This window comes from Tasmannia lanceolata, unplaced genomic scaffold (assembly GCF_043159265.1).
Source record: "Tasmannia lanceolata isolate RefF3 unplaced genomic scaffold, GAP_Taslan_0.1 ptg000016l, whole genome shotgun sequence".
Taxonomy (NCBI): Eukaryota; Viridiplantae; Streptophyta; class Magnoliopsida; order Canellales; family Winteraceae; genus Tasmannia; species Tasmannia lanceolata.
In genome coordinates, this window is record NW_027518693.1 from 17,033,394 (window position 1) to 17,054,948 (window position 21,555).

Below are 21,555 nucleotides of genomic sequence, written 5' to 3' on the forward strand. Positions count from 1 at the left end.
ACCCCTAGCTTTTTCAGCCCATGTACATTATTGGATTCAAACAAGAAGCGAGAGCATGCCTCAATAGTCTCTGAATCTTTAACAATGACTCTACAGTGGTTTAGCTTTGCTAAAGGAGTGACGGTGTGGCCTTGCTTTTTCAGCCCATGAAAATTCCTGATTTGTGTGAAGCCATCAATCCACAATTGTAGAGATGGACCAATTCGGTAGTAGTAGTAGTGTTGTCTCTTTGTATCTAGGATTTTTTTTATGTACTTTTGCTTCTCTTGAGGACACCTCGTCCTGCTGTTTTCTTGTATCCTTTCTTTTGCAAAGCAATTGCCTTTAAAAAAAGACGTAGATAAGAATGAAATCCAAAATAATATACAATCATTTCTCAATTTTCGCCTGTTTTTAAAGGTCTGGATCATGGGCATGTGTGCCAAATGTATCCATGACTGTATAACTGTTTTAATTTTGTTTTTAATCAAATGTTTAGAATTGATGTATAAGTGTTTACGATTGTTCGATTAGTACACTATTTGGGCAATGTCCCATCTACAGCAGTGTTCACAGATCATCTACCCATGGATTTTCAAGGATGCAAACCTCTCAGCAGTTCTCAAAGAGCAAAAGGGATTTCCCCTCCGGCCTCTGCCCTGATCATTTGTTGTAACAAGGCCAAGAACCAATGCAAGAAATCAAAACAGTAAAATTGCAGATAAGGGATCAATAATCGCTCTCTCTTAAGTTAAAAGGGTAATACTAAATCATATATATTTCCATTGTAACAAGTTTCCCTGATAGTTCAATCATAAATTCGTTCAGGTCTCATTGTGGAAGAGTTTGAACTGTATAACAAAAAAAACAACAGGCACATTCAATTTCCTTCATATTTGGGGTCAGCCATTACGAAATGATAAGCAATTACCAGCCCAAAAATGAAGATGCCAAGAAAATTGGCAATGAATCCCAGGTCCTGGTCGTCAATCATCTGCAGGGACAGTACAAACAGAGAATCAGATGAAAGATAGGGAAAGGTGAATTTTAAGTTTCACATCAAGTGGGAATTGAACTGTTTGGAAGACATGAAACCTATGGCAGTCCTGCCGAAAAGAATTCATTTGTGTAAGCAGTTTGCTTCAATAGGAATTGACATTAGATATTTTTAATTTTTTTTTTTTTTTTGGAAAATCAGATTATTTTCAGTTCCTGCTGAAAGCTATTTTCCTCAAACATGATGCCAACATTGGCAAGACAAACTGCAAACCTTTCATTTTGACAGCAACAAGTGAAGCTAAAAATCAATGCCACAAATGACTTCTGAGAGTAGACTCCAAGGGCCCAATAACTACAACACCCCGCTAAAGATTGATTTTTCAAATTCGGCCCTTGATTCATGAAGAATATCAGTCAGCATATTAAAAAAGTTTTGTTCATCCACCGATGAAAGAACTAATCTAAAAGTTTACATTTCAAAATTGGATGAATTAAGTATCTATCTGCAGGGTTTTGTGTTTCCATACAATGCAAACAGACCCTTTCTCCATTTCTTTTTCCTCGGGTGAAACTCCTTGTTTCCTCCTTTATTTGCTTCGAATTGCGTCGCAAATGATCCAGAATTCTGAACCAGTAATCCAGTGACCCCACTGCTTCGCAAAGATATTTCGGATTCAAGAAAGGGACCTATCACCTATACTATAAGTATGAAAGTGAGAAGATCGGACCATCATTCTATTGCATGGATGCCAGGATGAAAGTCTAATGAATGTCAGTCTCTACAGATCACTTTGAGGCTTAGCCGAGCGGTTAGAGAAGGTGCAGCCCAAAACTTGATCTAATTAGACAGTCCTAACCCTGCTGATGACGATGTAATCAATACAGCGCTGCAAATCGACCTTTTTATTTCTCCTCAGATTAAACTTCAATTTCTTGTTCCTGCCGTTAATTGCTTCGGTGTGCATCACAAATGATCCGGAATTTCAGGCCATTCCTCTAGTGGACCCTGTAGAGAAGGTGTGGCGCAAAACTTGCTCTAATTAGATAGTCCTAGCCATACAATTGGAAAAACTTTCCCATAAAATTTGGATCAATGCTCTAATTTGTCAAACTGTTCATTTTCAGGCAACTGAACAGTTGAACCATCCAACTGGTGTAATTTTGCGGCTATGGCTTCTCCATAGTTGCATTGGATTACTGGTTCAAAACATTCTACCTTGCATTGAGCGCGATCACAATATTGCATAGTCACTCTCATCAAATGGATTTTTCCATTTTTGAAATGGGTACTAGAGAGTAGGTATGAATCTAGACAGAGGTCGCTTAAGACCATACCCCAACTTTCACCTATAAATAGATACCTAAGCTCTATCCTCTGCCAACACATGAGCAGTGTAGCAGGCCAAGAATGCAACAACCTACTCCTTTGGTGCAAGAATACAGAATGCAGAATGACCAAATTCGTAATATCTTTTTTCATAATGAATGATTAGGCCTTTGGCAATGAAAATTGAACACATTTATGATACCTAATATGATGCCTCCTCGCTTGATAGGATTCTTTATCGTTCAAATAATAATATCAATGAATTTTTTATTTTTTTTAATTAGCTATAGAATTAGTTGTTTATTTAGGGCATGTTTGTTTTAGCACTTTATTATAGTTATTTTTGTTATATTTGATGGGACCTAGTTGTTTATTTAGGGCACATTTGTTTTAGCACTTTATAGGTGAGATTGGTCTTAAGTGAATGGGACCTATCAATAACTAATAGGATATAAGAGTTTTCAAGTCATAAATTATAGACTTTTTAAAATGATGAGTCATAAATCATTGAATCATTGATAAATGACTTAACTACCTTTACTTGAGTCAAAACTAAATACTACTCACTTAGGGTTAATATGGTCCAAGTATGCAATGATGTGGGGTTTGAGGTGATGTGGGCCCTAAGTGATGTGGACAAGCTCCAAATCCAGTCTTCAAAATAGCAAAAATACCGAAATAGAAAGTGTATACCAAAAAAATAGAAACTATAAATAAAATGACCCTAAAGATGTCAAAACTCAAGACATCAAGCCCGATCACATCAACATCATTACATGATCCGCGACCCTTACTCATCTACATATGGCCGGCCACCTATGAACACAGGGGCGATGCCAGAAATTTTGCACAAGGGGGGCAAAAATTATAGTAATTTTTTTTCTATCTGAGGGATGATTGGAAAGGGGGGCATATCTTTTTAAAAAGGGCGTAAGTATAACAAATATTAAAAAATAAAGGTATATTTTTTTTCCCAAAAAATTAAGGGGGGCAATTGTCCCCCTTCCCTTTCAAGTGCCATCGCCCCTGTATGAGCATGAACCCTTAAACGACTTAAAAGCCCATGGCCCGTAACTTAAGCCCAAAAAAAAAAAACACACTTATAAAACCCCCACTTGTGCTCCTCATGCCTTGCCACTTAAAACACCCTAAACCAGCCCCTATGTAAGCCTTTCTCCCTCTTTGCCCTCATTGAATGATTTGTACTGTTGGAAAGCTTCTCCTAAGAGTTTTCTAAAGAACTAAATTTGGTGGAAAGCTTCTCCTAAGAGTTTTCTAAAGAACTAAATTTGGTGGAAAGCTTCTCCTAAGAGTTTTCTAAAAAAACTAAATTTGGTGAGAGACTAAATTTTTTTTTACTAAAGTAAGCAAGTGATTACATCCATGGTTTTAAATTTTGATTTCGATTTTCACGGTCCATGAAAATAAAAATGTCTGAGTTTTGGTTGAAAATTTCAGTGTAAATCCTGTAAAATTACGAAAACACGTGCAGATGATAGAATTTTAAGATGAAATTTCAAGAAATGCTAGAATAAGCACAAATGCACACTTAGAAACCATCACATAAGCAAGATAACTATCAATAATGATTAACAACACAAAACACCTAGTGACATGCAGATGCAGTGTAGCGCATGTCTGACCACATTTTACATGTAATTCATATAAATATTTATTCATAATACATTGACCACATTTCACAAGTAATTTATATAAATATAATTATGCAACAGATAATGATATGGCATTCCGCAAATACGCTTACGGTTTTGGTCTCAGTATGCATTTCGGTTTTGGTATGTGTTTCGGAGGGAACGGAAATAGAAACATTTCAGTTGCTTTGCGTCGGTTTAGGTAGATTTTTAAAACCATGATTACATCAAATAAAGGGGAAACGGTTTATCCTTAGAAGAATTGTTTATCACTCTTTCCAGTTTCCATAGTCGTTTGGGTGTAGGGAAATGTTTTTTCTTATATTCTTCTCCTTATAGTTTTAAATATTGTTTGTGGGAAGAGTTAGTTGGGTCTCCATACTAAAGGGATTATGAGCACAACCTATCCGCTAACTTGACCAATTTTAAAAATCTAGGCTTGTAGTGTAGTCTACTCAATACCAAGCATTCCCATATGACCAAAATGTTCTCAATAGTACTCCAAAGAAATACATTATGAAGAACGCTCTCATGTGCCGTGCCTCTACTGAACACCTCATGATGGAGACCATCCAAGATGCCATGAAGAATCAAAAAGTTAAATACATAGGACTCACTGTTGATAGAGTATTAGTTAGTCTTTTAATGTTATAGGGGAGGGGGTCATATAGTGATTTCCTATTGAAATCACTGAAGTCCTTTGAGTTATGAGGTTTTAAATACGGGAATTTTAAGTGGGGGTAAGTTTTTAAGGACGCACTGTTGATATTAAAAGAGATTTATTTGGTTTTTAGAGTATTATGAAAGTCTTTTAATGTTATAGGGGAGGGGGTAAAATAATGAATTCCTATCGAAATCACTGAAGTTCTTTGAGCTGTGACTTGCGAGGGTTTTAAATATGGGAATTTTAAGTGGAGGTAAGTTTTTAAGTCATTAGGGGATATTTTAGTCCAAAAAGTGTTAGATTTTTATTTAGGGTTTTAGAAATCTCCAGTTCTCTTATTTTTTCTTATATATTGTAAGCCTCCGACCACTTTTATGTTAATGATAAAGATGATGATACTATATGGACGAATGAATAAAAGGCATGTTCTTTGTTGCTTTACAAAATTGTGGGAGTGAAGCCTTCATCCTTAAGGTGTGATGCCTTGATCATCTCCAAGGTGCAAATCCTGGAACCTGTGTGTGATGCCTCCGGCATTGAGACTTGAGGGTGTGATTCTAGCATAATCTTCTTCATCTCTGGTGAGACGCCAAAGAAAACTCTTGGTGGGATGCCCTACGATAAGTATCTTGTTTTTTATTCATTACTTGAAACCTAGATTTCTCCTAGTTTATCTTTTCTTCTCTTAGTTTCCTCTACAAGAACAATATACCCAGTAAGTAAAAATATTCTTTCTCCTTCCCTAAAACCTCAAAACCCTAAATTTCTTTTTGTTTTACACATCCCATCTCAACCTAAAACTTGTGTCCCCTAATATTGCCCAAAACCCAAGTTTACAACTTCCCTGCATATCTGCACCCTTCCAGACCTACCCTAAACTTAGAAGAAATATTTTTTCCAATTTAATAAAAAAAAATTAAGATCCAAAACCCTAATTGTCATCCATCTTTTTCACCTCTATTCCCAAATATATTTTTCCATATCCTTAAATCGTACAGATTTTGCAATTTCTTTGAAACTCAAACGCCTTCAAGAATCTGCCCTAAACTCCTCAATCCGAGATTAAAATCAGCAGGCACAATCCCTTACATAGATTTGTTCTATCAGAGTGAAGTATTAGTCCTTACTTCGATCGTCCTACATCACCTTAGGATGCAGATTACCCACTCTTAACACAATCAATTCTTTAGGAGAAACAAGATTCATCAAATAAAAACACTTCGTGCAGAATTCTAAAATGATGGTAGAGTAATTTAGATGAAGCACAAGGAAAAAAATATAAGAAGAAAATTAGGTTGGGTTTTTGAAGAAATCACAGGGCTTTAATTAGGTTTTTTTTTTTTTAGTTTCACACTGAAATCCCTATTCTGCTATTACATGAGAAAGAAAGTACCTTTTCAAGCCACCCAACCTCGTCGCAAGGAGAGAGAGAGAGAGAGATTATATGGGTCTTCGAGTCAGTGAAGAGTTTTTATATGGTGTAAGACCATGGGATGATCCAAACCGTCCATTTGATGGGCCACAACGTGAATAGGCTGTGCCTGAGAAATCATGTCCATAGGATGATCCTAGCCTTCCGATCTATGGAGGAACTGCATATTATGGAAACCTCTATAGATTGGAGGGCTAGGATCATCCTCATGGAAACCTCTATAGACTGGAGGGCTAGGATCATCCTCATGTGTCAATTAATTACATGCCAATCATCGGATCACACAAGTGATGCAATTGCCATACCAGACCTCCGAAGATTATAAAAGGGTGGGGCCAGTGTACAAGGATCTGGGGGCTTTGCAGAGAGACTGTTTTCGTGACTCAAACTCATGACCATCAGGTCACAGCGGAGCAACCTTATCGTTGCGCCAAGGCTCGCTCTCCACCCCAAAGGTGATATCAATTAAATTTGTGTGAGAGTGTGGTGAGCTCGTGTGCTTCTTCCCAATTCAAGATACAAGCATACGAGATGAATGAAGGACTTTTCAGTTCGAACTGGGATTTTTCTCAACCTTTGATCCATTATTGATCAACGAGTGAGAATTGTTAAAGAAAAATTACTGATTTGCCCGTAGGATTGATCAATCCCATGGAGACATTCAGGATGCTAAATTGGGCATTTTGCATCTTTTAATTAATTGGAAAGAATAATATCATTGGTGCTTACATGATTTAACACTTCTGATGTGAGAATGAATCTTAACCATTGATCATAGATGTGATTAAGGATTGGAATTGACCTAAGATAAATGACTCATTTGCCCTTGTCTTTAGCTAATGAGAGGGAGACAATTTGAATTTTCTGTCAACCTCTAAATTGTTTCCCCGCCAATCCGCCATCTATTTAATCGCATGCATTTCTTCTTTCATGGGCCTTTTGCACTGCCAGAACCTTTGAAAAACTTTCCTTCTTGTAACCCTCAATCCTTAATAATTGATATTGGCACCTCTGTTGTGGCCAAGGTTTAAAATTTGGTAACTGTTTCAGACCCCACCAAAACCGAAATTTCGGATTTCGCTGAAATTTCGGTCCAAAATTTGGTAATTTGGTTCGAAATTCCGGACCCAAAATTTGAAATTTTGGACCGAAATTTTGTAACACTTTATTTTTTTAATAAATAATGTCATTAAACCGAAATTTTGGACTGAAATCCGAAATCAGAGAGAAAAAAAAAAAAAAAAAACTCTATCGAGGTAATCCAAGTCATCTGACTCATTTTTTAAGAGGAAAAAAAAAGTGTGCTCACAGCTCGTAAATATGGGTTTTGTGGATAAATTTTCTGTTTTATCAAGAACTGTTTTAAATTAGGGCGATGATATTCCCCCCTCCCCCGCCCGCGCAGTACACATGCATCCCTTTATAATGTGATTTGACGTTAAAAAGCGTTGCCCAGACGCCAAATCACGTTATAAGGGGAGCGCATGCGTAATGCAGGGGTGAAAATATCATCTCACTTAAATTAAAGAGAAAAGTGTATCTACTCGATCAAGTAGATAGCTTATCTACTGCGTCAGCCAGAAATATAGTGGACCCACATTGTTTGGATGATCCAAAGCATCCATTTGATAGGCCCTCACATAGATAGGAATATAGGATGTGCCCAAAAAATCAGCTCGACCTTCCTAACCCTTCGAACTGTGGAGGTAAAAAATGAACAGATTTGTGAACTACTGAAAAAATATAAATAGAAAAGTCCCTATTCCCTTGTTAAATGCTGGTTTTTTCATGGGGCAATAGTAGAGACCCCTATGGGCGTGGGAAGTGACTCTTCCACCCCTTCCCCCCTACATAATCAGGGAAACTTCTCTCCGGTTCATCTCTTTTGATAAATACACCCTATTGGAGCCTTGTGTGACATGCATGGCAACTCGGTTTCAATTCCCATAAAACAACAAAAACGGATCTGTTTGGATGCACCATGGTGTCCTAGTAGAGTAGTGATTAAGCAGTCAACTAGTAGAGTAGCATGCTAATAATCTCCCGGTGGAATAGTGGTAAACCCCACAGTGTGTTCTGCCATCATCAAGGATGGGTTAGTAGTCTCTTTGTAGGGAGAGTGAAAGTGAGAGAGATCAAAACCTATTGCACCGTCCGTATATGCAATGCAAGTGGGAACCAACCCAACATGCATTGTCTTTGGCCCTCGCCCTCAACCAAAGAAACTGAAAAACTCACAGCTCGCACTTAAAGCTCCCTAAGACCAAGCTTACAACCTGCAAGAATGGTTTTAAATTTCGGGTTTCGGTGGAGACCGAAATCGAAATCGGGTATACAAGAAAAGTTACAAAATTTATGTCGAAATTTCATTTTATTCGAAATTTATTCCAAAATTTAAGGAATTTCACCCAAAAATCTCAATTTTATTTATTATTTAAATTTTTCGGCTGAAATTTCGGTAATTTCGCACGAAATTTTTGAGGAGATAAAATATTATTTTATGTGATTTCGTTGGATTTCGACCGAAATTTCGGTTTCGGTGAGGACCGAAACGCATTCTGAAACCATGTCTGCAAGTTGATTTCTCGTTTTACCTCGACGCACAAGCAAAGTCCTCGCACAAACAAAGTCCTCATGCAACCTTTCCGCAAGCCATCAAGGTTCTGACTCACAGCCTGCTAGTCCTTAGGGGACGACTCTACGACAAAAAAAAATACCACCTTTCTAAAGGTTTTTAAGTAGTAGAGTTAAATGGTGCCACCCCAACACACAAGGAACTCACTGGCAGAGTTGGGGGGAAGTAGTCTCCCGGGGTTTTGGTGCTCTTTTTGCAACCAAGCATCATATGACACCCAACTTTACTAGTAAACTACAAATAAAGTCCTCCAAATTGTACAAACAAACAGGCCCCAAAAGAAAAAGGATCATCTTTCACGGTTATAGCTATAAAGCTGTGATCTTGGCAGCTACCTCTCACGTGGCTTTTTCAGTAGGGTAAGCTTTTGGAAACGTTTTTAAGACCCGGGCCAGTGCCAATATACCAAACTTTTTTGGTCCCATAGATAGTCCGAAAGGGGCAGTCCCTCACTTTTGGCCATGTGCAAACCCTCTAAGGTTGAACAAGTCCCCTGCTTTTCAGGCTAAGAGCCTAAGATAACAACTCTGGGGCCTGTAGTTTCTATAGCCGGGTCTGTTTGTTTCTATAGCAGTAAGATAGCTGTTGGCCAAACCCCCGCCCCCATTTGCACTCCCATGTGCCTACCTACTATGCTTCTCCAACGACTTAGGCTCATTTATGCCTTGGACCAAACCATGCATATGATGCTGTGTAGGCCAAAACCATCTTACATTCACAAACAAAAAAAGAACTTTTACAGGCAACAAAATTCAGAAACAATTTTGTTGGGCCCACTTCAAAGGATGATCCAAACTGTTCATTTGTTGGGCCAAAACATAAATAGGAAGTAGACCGTAGATCATCTTCATAGGATGATCGTTAGAGGACGGTTAGGATCACCCTATGGAGATTATCTGTGGTGTACATCCTCTTCATGTAGTTGTCCAACAAATGTTGGATCATCCTCTGTAGTAGGCCTCACTTTACTTTTTCAAAAAATACTGGACAAACTCTCGGAAATAGTACTAAAACCGGTCGGTCAAAACTAACAATCCGAGGCAATGATATTTGTGGTTGGGAATTGATACATTCGCCCCATTTTCTTCCACGAGGCAACCCCCTCTAGTGTATTTATGAATCATGATTACTCTCTTTACACTAGAAAAATGGGCAAATATATCATTTCCCTTTTGTAAGTCGTGTTTTCTTGTGAAGAGAAAATAAACATTCAGATGCTTGGAGTTCAAATCAAAGCCTTTTCTTCCAAAACGCAGTGTAACTTTGATGAAAGTCCTCTCAAAATGCAGCGAAAGCAGAGCATCTTTTACTTTAATAAGCAGTCTGAATTGGATGCTATATCTTGAAGACATGAAAAAGGAACCATTTTTAAGCAATCTGAAAGAAGCAAACCCAAGCACTGATAGCCATTTGAACCAGAGGTTCTTGAAAAAAAGAATATAAAAGCACACCATTTCTCACACAAACTCAAAACCCATGAGTTGTTACTTGTTTCTCATCCATGCACTATATACAGGGGAGAGAGTTACGGTACAAACCCAAGATCCCTGAAGTATTCGTGCTCGAGTGCGTTCCTGGCCGTAATTCTTCTACTTGGTTCCAAGCAAAGCATTTTCTGGCAATTTGTAGATGCAAGTATTAATAATAATAGTAATCCAAGATTTTTTACAAAATGAGCAAAACAAAGGATTTTTCATGCAGCCGAATGATCAATCATTGAACTCAAAACAAGTAGAGTATCATTTTTCTTTTGTAGAATTGGAAAATATCACTTCAGGTTATTTAAATTGCAGCTGATGAAAATTCCCAGATAGCTAGATCAGTAGAGATCCATTTCTCACTTGAAAAGAAGATCTATTAGGCAGTAGAAAAATCAGAATCGAAGATTCTACTCCAGGCCAATTCCCAAAGAAATTGAGTAATGTACCTCTATTTAATGGGATATTAGCAATAAATTAGAGCTTTCTGTGCTCATGCAACAGTACCAAAATCTCGATGCCCAGAAAACTTCATCTCAAGACTTCCCACATGATTATTACACAGGTATCTCTAGCCATTGTCTCTAAAATAATTTCTTTTATTTTTCTTCTCCCAACCAAAAGATCAAAAAAAAATGCTAATTGCTGGTGTCATTTATGGTGTGTGCTGAGAAATCAAAAGCAGTTCCCCATCCATTCATTTTTCAATGAATTCTGGTGAGAAATGAATGGATAACTTCTTGGTTTGGTAACAAGTGACAAGAATTGTGGCCAAGTTTTCAAGGGCAAGAATTATCCCTCCTAGTGAAATGACTGTGCACCATGTGAATTTAGCAAATGATAAACATTAGGGATCACGGTTAAGTTCATCACTCGGAAAAATTCAAGAATACTTCCAAGTTATGTCACAAGTTTATTGTCCAGTTTGGGAGTTTAAAGTTGCTCATAAAATAAATGAAAGCTTGGAAACCAAATTCCAAACTTACAGAAAGTAGATCAATGCCAGCTGGATCAAGATCTGGGACCACAGTTGCTAAAGCCTGCACAACAGAAGGTTAAAAATTATGATAACACCTTTCAGGGTCAATGAATAGTGTACTATTATTGTAGATGGGAACAAAACTAGAGTACATATTTCCAAGAAAATAAGCACCGTAACATTGATGTTGATACCTTAGGAAGCCACTTGGGGAAGGCGGACTTAAAGTCAGGTAAGGAAGTCACCCCTGGCCAAGTTTCTTCATTTGGTGTACCCATAACTCTTTATACAGAAAACATATGTTAAAAAACTTGCTAGTGACAAGGTAACATGCATATCACAAAACCATAATCTTGATGTGCTCAAGTGTGTGTTAACTACAACACCTGAAAATCTTGAACAACTCATCAATCTCGGAATCCCCTGGAAACAGCGGTCGTTGGTTAACCATTTCAGCAAAAATACAACCCACTGACCAGATGTCAACAGGAGTAGAGTAATGCCGGGATCCAAGCAGGATTTCAGGTGCTCTGTACCACAGCGTTACCACCTGAAAAGAGCTTTCCATGGGTTACAAGTAAGAATACAGACACAGCAACCGCAAAGTCTGCAATTGGAAATTATTCTGGCACGAAACAAAGGAGGAACTAAATAAAATTAGCAAAGCCTTGTCAAATAATCAGCAAAAATGAAAAAATGCATAAAAACTTGTACTTTAACACCATATATACATAGAAACGCATTATAACATAATCATTAAAAAAAAAGGAGCACATTGTAACACTAACTGCACTCTCTCTCAGCATGTAAAAAAAGTTACTCTGAATTTTCTGGTGAACCATAAATTCATAATAAACCATAAGCAATTAAAGATGAGACCACTTGTTTTGGAAACAAGGGCATACCATCAACTGTAAGATGACTGGTATTGCCACCCTTAGATTAGGGCTGCCAACCATATTCATTTGCATATATGTAAAGAGGTAACACATATTACATAGTACAAAAGGATATGGGTTGTAAGTGCCAAAATTCACGAGTGACAAAAGCAGAACCATGTTGTAAAGCATTAGATCAGTGTTTAAAGCAAGAACTGGTCCAAGGTGAAAGTATTGACTCGAGTAAGTCACTGATTGATGAATTGAGGATGCCCTAGTGAAGCAGTCAATATTTTATTAACTCAGATCTGTTAAAAGAATTTTAAATTAACTTGGTAGGCGAATTTCGGACTAGGCCAAAGACCCAAGGTAAAACTGAGTTGACTCAGGTGTGTCAATGATTGACTCGGACCACTCGGTGATTTTCTAAACAGCGCATGAATTAAGTACCAACTTAAAAATACTAAAATAAAAACCAAAAAAAATAAAAAATCAACGGTGATGGACAAATATACCTCATGAGTAAATGTCCGAACAGGAATACCAAATGCCCTGGCCAGCCCGAAGTCTGCAAGCTTCAGTGCATTCGTGCGGCGATCTATCAGCAAATTCTGAGGCTTCAAATCTCGGTGAAGAACCCTATGAGAATGGCAGTAAGCAATACCGCGAAGAATTTGATACAGAAATGTCTGAAAAAATGAACGGGCAGAAAATTATCCCACTAAGTTAATGTTGACTAATCCAGTGTCACTATTACAAGTTTTAGTTATACTACTACAAGAGAAAAAACAATTATTTATTTCTGAACGACAAGAGGGCTGTATACATTGACCTACATAATCTCATACCATCTGAGCCACTATAAAATGATAGGCATCAGCAGTAAAACAAGTAATCAATCAGCAATCAACCATTTTATACAGCCATAATTGTGATTCCCGAGTGACCTTTAAAAACCTGTAAATGCATCCATATAGAAGAAGAATTCACAATTTTATACAGCCATAATTGTGATTCCCAAGCTGGGATTGAAACAACGACCTCATAGTTGAGCTACAAAGCTTTGACCCAAAACTACCAAGGATATCATTGAGACAAGAAAATGCAATAGAGAAATACAACTAAAGGTATAGTAGAAAAGTATCTATAAGAGTGTGAAGATCCATGCAAGTTTGAATGATTTGGAAAATTGATCATCTGCTTAAAAGATCTCATTATTAATCTCGTGCTCCGAAAACATTTGAATATGATCCTCCGATTTCACTTTCTTCTCAGTAGAGCATCCAAGGACCTCACCAGTTGAAATCTGAGGCCTCTCTGCGAGTAAAACACCCCAACATCTCCATCTTTTCAAAATGGACAGATCACAGGATACCTATACCCTTTTTAGAATCAGCAGCAGCCGATTTCAAAACACTACAGTGAGAAAATATATTAGGAAAACAGTTACAGCAGGTGCAGAGATTGCCCCGCACACAAAGATGGTCCATTTACACCTTCTCCTGCATGCTCCCCTAAAGAATAAAAAGTAAATAAATGAACTTCTTCAGATCACACTGTTACTGTTTTTTTCAAATGGCAACTTTTAATAATGATATTGTTTTACATCATAAATGTTTCATTACATCTTATATGTTTCACGGACTTCATGTTCCAAGGGTACATAATGACTAATGCAATATATTTAAGTGGCAATACACATTACTCCACATAGAAGATTCCATAAAATAAAGTCCCAATAACCTAATATTTAAATAATTAACTTGGTACAGAAAAGATATTTCTCTAATCACTGTTTGTTCGACTCCACTCAGCATGTACATTTTCAAGCATTATCTTACCTTGTGCCCTGGGTCATCAAATAAAATGTTTTTTGAAGTAAAAGTATATGCTTTCTACAATTGCCATCCATTAGTAGAGCATCTTTCAGGCATATATCCTTCATTACTATGACAAAGAAAGTGTATATGTGAGATCAGCATACTACAGCTTCACAGCTAACTCTACAATAGAATGCCAATATTATTTCCATTCCATCACATGCAATAATCAGAAGAGAGGAGATTCAAGGAAAGCAATCTTATATTATCAAACAGTATTTACATAGAAGCAGTTAACTCAAATCTTGATTGGAACAGCCAAACTCCTATGCTGATTCATGTTTGAAAAAAATAACATCAACCTTTCGATTTAGGATCTTCAATGGGAGGAAAGATCTCACCTACTTTTATTATTCGTGGATCCTTAGCAAGTTCAGGACAAGAATCCATGTGCTTCTTCAAGTCCAGGTCCAAATACTCGAAAACCAAATACAAGCGTTTGTCACTGTGCACGACATCTTGCAACCTGTGATTTATAAAAGAATGAGAAGAAATTGTGCTGGCATTCAAAAGAATCAACCTCAACCTTGAAGTGCAACAAAATGTCAAAATGCACAAACAAACGAAAAAAAGAGAAGCCCAGATGTATAGGAACCACCTCATGAGTATGAAACTACCACCTCACATGTCCATTATTGTGTAAAAGTAATACTGAGTAAACAAAAGAACAAATTACATCACAGCAAATTACATCCCTCAATGTTGCTTCTGAATTATTCAATTTTCATGTCAAGTCAACCATCAACCATGAGCAGCACTAGCAAGGACTTCCTTTAAGGGTTATGTGACACATTCATGGTCTGAGCAACAGCAGCAAAGAGGTGGCAACCGGTTCAGTGTTCTCAGTTGGAGCAGCTGGCTGTGTCTACTGTTCAATTTTAATTTTATTCCTTCTTAATGTATACTATTATAATTTATTATTATTGATAAAGAAAATAGCACAGAAGTGTTGCTCTTACATACAAGATACAAGTGCTGAAAGTATGAGAAACGCCATTCCAGCAGAACCAAATAAGGGTTATAAATTGTAAGGATGTATAAATCATGAAGCCCTCACATATTTATATTAGTCTCACATGCACAGTCTCAGCATACCCTTCTTTATAATGGAGGAAGATTCACCCAAAGCCAGATGGGCAAAACCGTGAGTTGCCAATTTCCCTCTCTCCGCCTTGGCATCTAATCACAATATTAATGAGATTTTGATCCACAGTTGGAAGTACATAATCATGAAATGGCAATAGGAAACCCATATGTGAAGCTCTCCCATGACTAAGAATCAGTCTCTTGTAATGCATATCATTTAGAGCTTTTATGAATAAGCAATTGCAACATATATCCTTTGGAGCTTTCTTTAATCTTCTTAGTTTCAACAAAACCGTATTAATTCTCTAAAATAAGATTTTGATACATAGATGCTGAATCGAGAAAGGTAAATGGGAAAGTTGCATCACATAAATAAAACAAAGATGTATCAAATTATTTCATCCAACACTCAATATACAGTGAATTTCTGAGTGGGTTTGTTTCATTCGAAATTAGACCTTGAGGGCTTCAATTTAGATACAAATCTGACTAGATTTGCTTTCGAAATGATTGAAATATGGCTGCTAAAAATAACCTATATAGATTGCAATTAGTACCTGACTATGTTGCCATGCTGCATCTCCTTCAAGAGCGATATCTCTCTAATCGCCGTGCTTGGCACTCCCTCATCTTCCTGCTCAAGGCGGATCTTCTTCAATGCAATCGTCTCATTTGTCAAACGATCAATAGCCTTGTAGACAACACCATAAGTTCCTTCTCCAATCTTCTCAACTTTCTCATACTACCAAATTAACAAACATAAATAAAATTAAATAGAACAAAAAAAAAACTCAGCATATCATATTGAAGAAAAATCAAACAAGTCGGGTCATAATCAGATCCTGTACCTGGTCCATTCAATCCAGATCAAACTGTAATGTAACACAAATCAGAAATCTAGAGTCAAGCATTCGAACAAACAAGACAAAGACAACAATATGCCAACAACATTCTCAATCTATATAGCAATATAAATAGAGATACCTAACCTAAACATAATACTCAAAAATAAAAAAGAAAAATGCAAGAATCTACAAAAATCTGACATGAATAAAGAAAATCCACATTCCGTAGAGTGAAAGGCGAGAACGACTACATCCTCCAACACGAAAACACCATTATTTTAATGATTCAAGTAAAACACCACAAAACCTTGAAAAACATCACATTAGCCAGAAATCACGTAAAAAAGCACATCTAAATCAATCGGAATTCAAGCAGAGTTTTAGCCCTAGAAAAATAAAAATAAAAGCAAAAAACACGATGAGATCTGAAAATCCATCTCTGAAACAAATATCGGATCACTACAAAAAGAAAAGTACTAACTAAATCGAACAAGCTCCTTCTAGAATCCAGATTAAAAAAATTGCAAGAATCTACAAAAATCTGCAAAAATTAAACATGAACAAATAAAATCCACATTCCTTAAGAGTTAAATGCAAAAACGACTCCATTCTCCAACGCGAAAACACCATTTCTTTTCAATGATTCAACTTAAAAACCACAAAACCTTGAAAAACATCACATTAGCCAGAAATCACGTAAAAAAACGCATCTAAATCAATCGGCAATCAAACAGAGTTTTAGCTCAAAACAATAGCAAAAAGCACTATGAAATCCAAAAATCCGACTCCGAAACAAAGATCGGATCACTGCAACAAGAAAACTACTAACTAAATCAAACAAGCTCCTTCTTGAATCCAGATTTACGAAAAAAAAACAGCACCAAAACGGCATGAAATTGAGGAATGAAGAACAAACCCTAAGCATATTCGATTTCTGAGTAGAAACGAGGATTTAAAATTCGCATGCATCAATCAAAGATCGAGAAAAAAGAAAAGTTCGAAAAAAGCAAACTGTCCGGATAAAAAAGCAAGAAAATACTAGAAATCGATGGAGAAACGAAGAGAATGTACAGACCTTGAAAATCTAGGGTTTGTAGAGACCGATTCAGTTCTTCGCACGCCGAACAAGAGAAGCAAAGAAAAATAGGGAAAAAAAATCGTACCTCTCTTTCTCTCTTCTCTCTGGCTTTCTTTACACTTTGTTCTCTGGTGTGTGAAGTAGACTACGCTTTCGTTGTAAAATATACTCGTATTAAAATGGTAATTAGCGCCTTAATAGGGTTTAATAGTAATCACCACTTGATTAATGGCGAAAACCCGCGAAAATGGGCTTTTCCATTTGAAATGACGGAGATACCCTTACTAAAAATCTAGATTCTCCGAAATGGTCCCTGTATGGCATTTATCTTTACTGACGTTTTTGTGCGGTAGCGCTGTAGCCGGTGGTCGTGCGAGCATGTTGTGACTTGTGACTTGTGACTTGTGAGAAATGAGAATCGGGTGTCTACGAAGAAATTAAAATACCGGATTGATGTCGGAGAAAAGATTAAGTGGTCAAAATATCGGCGAAATATCGGACAAAAGATCAACAATTTAAACTAGGAGTGTTGTCAACTTGTTATGAGCACACACTTGTTTTTGCCTTTTTGGTCTTTGTTACCCATCCTTTTTTGGGGCGGTTTGGTTTGTGATTAGGTTGATAAGAACACGTGATGAAATGATTTGTAGAGCTGCGAAATCATATGCATTATGCATAATTTTATAAGGGATTTGCTAGGGACTATCGCAGAAGGCATTTCGCGGAACGTCTGTTACATGAGAGTGCAGCCACATAGGCTCAGATTTTGTCTCATTCATTTAATTCATTTGAGGTGGATGCACTCTCATGCAACAGCCTTTTTGTGAAATGCCTTCTCTTATGTTCGCTAGCAAATCCCTTTTTATCAAGGGAAGTGAGATTCCCCCTTTTTACTTGGGAAATCCCCTTCTAGGCAACGTTTGAATGCCTCATGCTTTTGTATTTGGATTTGGATTTGGATTTGAGTTTTGGTTACAAAATACATCAATCATCCTCATGCTCATGTTGTATGGGAGGGAGGGACGTCTCGCTACTGCAGTGAGGGTGAAGGTAATTGCCACTAATGTTGATTTTCAAATAATGTCCTGCATAACAGATTTGAAAATTGGATTTTTTTTCAATGTTCTAGCTTATTTGGAAATCTAAGAATCTGATCGAGTTCCAGTTCCAGGTCTCAACCAAATGTGAGAAATCCAAATCTAAATATTTTGGGTATCCAAACGCGGTCCTAGTGTATTTATGATTACTCTTTTGCAATTAGAGGATGTTGTCTCCGGTGGAAAAAGAAGAAGGAAGGATGAATATAATATTTCCCTTTTTTAAATAAGACATAAAAAAAATTATGAAAGGATGTTATACTTATTTTTCGAAAGAAGACACAAACAAAACAAAACAAAAAAAGTGATGCAACTTGGGCGGATGTCGACCCTAATCTGAGTTGGGATGCATTTTCTTGGATTGGTTTAAAGTTATGGGCCGTTTTTGTAATTCTTCTATTTTTGCATCAGGACAATTCGAACCCAACCCAAACTAGCCGGATTGGAAAATTTGTAAGGGACTTGGGTGGGGTCGGGTCGGGTTGAGGTCTTGCTAAAAAAGAATTAGCTAGAAACACCTTGAACCTGTTCCGATTATGGTAAAAGTTTAACCCAAATTCCCAAAAATCGACCCGAGTTGCACCTCTAGAAAAATGTGTCAAATTGTGTTAGTCAGGCTGGGTTAGTTTTGAGAGATTTAGAGGCGGTTTGGATTAGGGTTGAACCTCCTTGACCTGGCTGAGCCCCGGGTTGGATTGGGTTAGGGTTGAGGTAATGGTAACTTGGGTAGTGCTATGGTTGGCCTCTACCCGACACAACCCAACCCAACCCAATTGTACCCCTAGATTAGATACACGTGTCTAGATTAGGATGTGAGTTCAAATTTTAGCATAATATTTTTTCATTAGTTTTAAATTCCTCACGAGATACTACTCATATATGAGAAATTGATCATTAAATAGTAAAATTCGGGTTTAATTCAGAAAAAATCGCATTTAAGGAATGCTAGATTCATAGGGACCCTTGCTAAAAAGGGAGCAAAGGGAGCCACTATTGGTCTAATTCCACTGAGGGCCCATTTGGATGCCAAGAAGATTTTGAATTGGATTTCTCATATTTGAAGCCCATTTTGCGTTGTGATTTGGATCCGGATCAAATCCTTGGATTTCCAAATCAACGACTGACAGTGAAAAAACAAGTTTCCAAATATGATGTGGAAATAAGTAAATAGAAATCCATAGATCTGCCAGTTTCCTTCACCCTCGTTGCCCCCCAACCTCTCCCCTCCACTAGGAAGTAACTCTTTACCTCTCCGTCTCCCCCAACATGAGCTGGTGCATCTATTCATTTTGTATTCAAAACCCAATTTCAAATCTAAATACAAAATATGAGGTATCCAAACAGACCCTAAAGGCATTTATGATCATAAATTTTTGTGCCATCTTAAATGGGATTTGACCAATGGGGCCGCCCGTTGCCCCCTTTTTTGCAAGAGGGCCGATGAATCTAGACTCACTCATTTTTAAAGTATATGAACTTTTCAAATTTTAGAACACTGCTAGGAAAACGGGTATCCGTTTTGGGCGAATATTTTAATCATTCAAAGACTTCTGTAAGTATGCCTGGTGGGAACGGTGACAAAGGATTTTTTTTTGACTCGTCTTGCCCTGCCAGATCAAGGGAACCAGCTAGTATAATGTATTAAATTTGGACATGTACTTTCTAAAAAGTTTTTTGTGTAGGGCCACCCGTCCCTGGTGTATTTATGAATTATGGATCTTTTACAGTGCAAGGGGGTGACCCGGGGAAGAAAAGAGGGTGAGTATATCATTCCCCCCCCCCCTTTTTTTGTGAGTCATAGACTAAAACAACGATAAAAGTATCCCAAATGGGAAAAAAATCCCAACATTCTATCCTGGTCGTCTTCATGAGACCATAGAATAGTCAGCCTATCCAAGGATAAAGAAAAGCATTCTGGCTATGATAACAGCTATCTCCCTTTCTCTCACACACAGATGGGGTAGGTGACTCATTGGTGAAAATATTACAAACTCTTTTAATGGTACCAAATGTGATGTAGAGTTTCAAATTAGTTGGTCCCAAGCTCTAGTAATGAAAAATGATGATTAGCTACTCTTCAACGTGTTCTGTTTCTGCCCATGGAAAGGGTGAGAACAGTTGATTTTGTGATGCCCTTGATGGTATCAATGTCCAAACTAGTTGTCATTCACCTGAACATTGGTGGGTCCCAACAAAAAATTGGTAGGTTCCCACGCTTTTCACGAGAGAGAGAGATTCTTATTTGTTCAAAAATTTAGGGAAATGATATATCCGCCCCTTTTGATCACCAAGAACAACCTGTGTCAGTGTTTGTGGCAATCAGGGGCATTGAATTCTTCTGGCATAAGTACAACAGCCCCTCATTGGTCATTGATACACTGCCAGAGGGTGTTCCTGGTGATTAAAAGGGGCGGATATATCACTTCCCATAATTTATTCTATCTTTAGTAGATAGAAAATATATTAAAAGTTAATAGAGGGTGGTTTTAAAAATCTAAAAATAATTGAGGGGACTTTGGTCGACAAACTTTTGTCAATGGGGGTTTTAAGTAATTTTTCTTAATAATGCTTAATTAAATAAAATGATAAAATTAATATAGCCTTAAATTTAATGAGATTTGGAAACAAAATAACTTTTGAAAAAGAAAGGCTACTGATATTCCCATTACCTTGTTTTGATAATGGCACAAACTCACCTTGTCTTTTACTATTTAAGTAGCTGTCAAAAGCTATTACAATTCCCAAAAAGCTCTCAGCACCCAATTAAGAAGGAAAATACAAGGTGAGTTTGTTTCATAATTAAAATATAGTGGTGCAAATATCAGTAGCAAAAAGAAATGTTCCCACGCATAATATATTGGTTTCTTTGTCTCGGTTCTGTTTTAATATATATATATATATATATATATATATATATATATATATATATATATATATATTCTGTTGCCCTTTTCAAAAAAAATATATTGGTTTCTTTGTGTGTATCTAAATGGAATAATATCCCATAATGTCTTATTGTGTGTAAAAAGTAGGGCTGCAACTCGGGTCGGGCGGGTCGGGTTTTGGAGAATCCAACCCTACCCGAGAAATATCTCGGGTCGGATCGGGTCGGGTCGGGTTTTTTTCGAAAAACCCACGATTCCCAAACCCGGCCCTACCCATGATAAATCTCGGGTCGGTTCGGGTTTTATCACATTGACGCAATTTTTTAAGGAAAATTCTTGTTTGGCAAGGCAACTCAACTCATAGAAGTAGAAATTACACTCACATTACACTTGAATCAAACAATGATGTAATTACACTCACATTACACTTGAATCAAACAATGCTGTAATCAAACAATGTTGTAATTACAATCAAACAATGCTGAATCAACTCAACTCATAGAAGCAAAAATTACACTCACACGCAATAACAATGGGTGCGTGGGTTTTCACTTTTAACTTTTAACTAACAATAAAAAAAAATGTACATACTGTAACTTATGTTACTCGGGTCGGGTCGGGTCGGGCCCCTTCAGACCCGGCTTGACCCGAGATTCATGCG

General features: G+C 37.2%; 1 protein-coding gene and 1 pseudogene across 3 annotated transcripts; both read right to left on the reverse strand.

Moving 5' to 3' along the window:
* Positions 1-725: 725 nt before the first annotated feature.
* On the reverse strand, positions 726-6,055 carry LOC143848399 (dolichyl-diphosphooligosaccharide--protein glycosyltransferase subunit 4A pseudogene; annotated as a pseudogene). Its single transcript, XR_013235387.1, has 2 exons — positions 6,015-6,055; positions 726-973 (listed from the first exon to the last, which is right to left on the reverse strand). The product of XR_013235387.1 is annotated as a dolichyl-diphosphooligosaccharide--protein glycosyltransferase subunit 4A pseudogene (transcript).
* A 4,011-nt stretch (positions 6,056-10,066) lies between these two features.
* On the reverse strand, positions 10,067-17,120 carry LOC143848444 (cell division control protein 2 homolog). Of its 2 annotated transcripts, none has more exons than XM_077357390.1 (9): positions 16,998-17,120; positions 15,838-15,861; positions 15,547-15,731; positions 14,249-14,369; positions 12,539-12,712; positions 11,532-11,695; positions 11,340-11,427; positions 11,153-11,206; positions 10,067-10,303 (listed from the first exon to the last, which is right to left on the reverse strand). In XM_077357390.1, exons 2-9 carry the CDS (start codon positions 15,844-15,846, stop codon positions 10,214-10,216), a joined length of 885 nt encoding a protein of 294 aa, XP_077213505.1. In that variant the 5' UTR covers positions 15,847-15,861; positions 16,998-17,120; the 3' UTR covers positions 10,067-10,213. The 2 variants fall into 2 exon arrangements, with proteins under 2 accessions (XP_077213505.1, XP_077213504.1); XM_077357389.1 differs by having other exon boundaries at positions 16,910-17,064.
* Between the last annotated feature and the right edge of the window lie 4,435 nt (positions 17,121-21,555).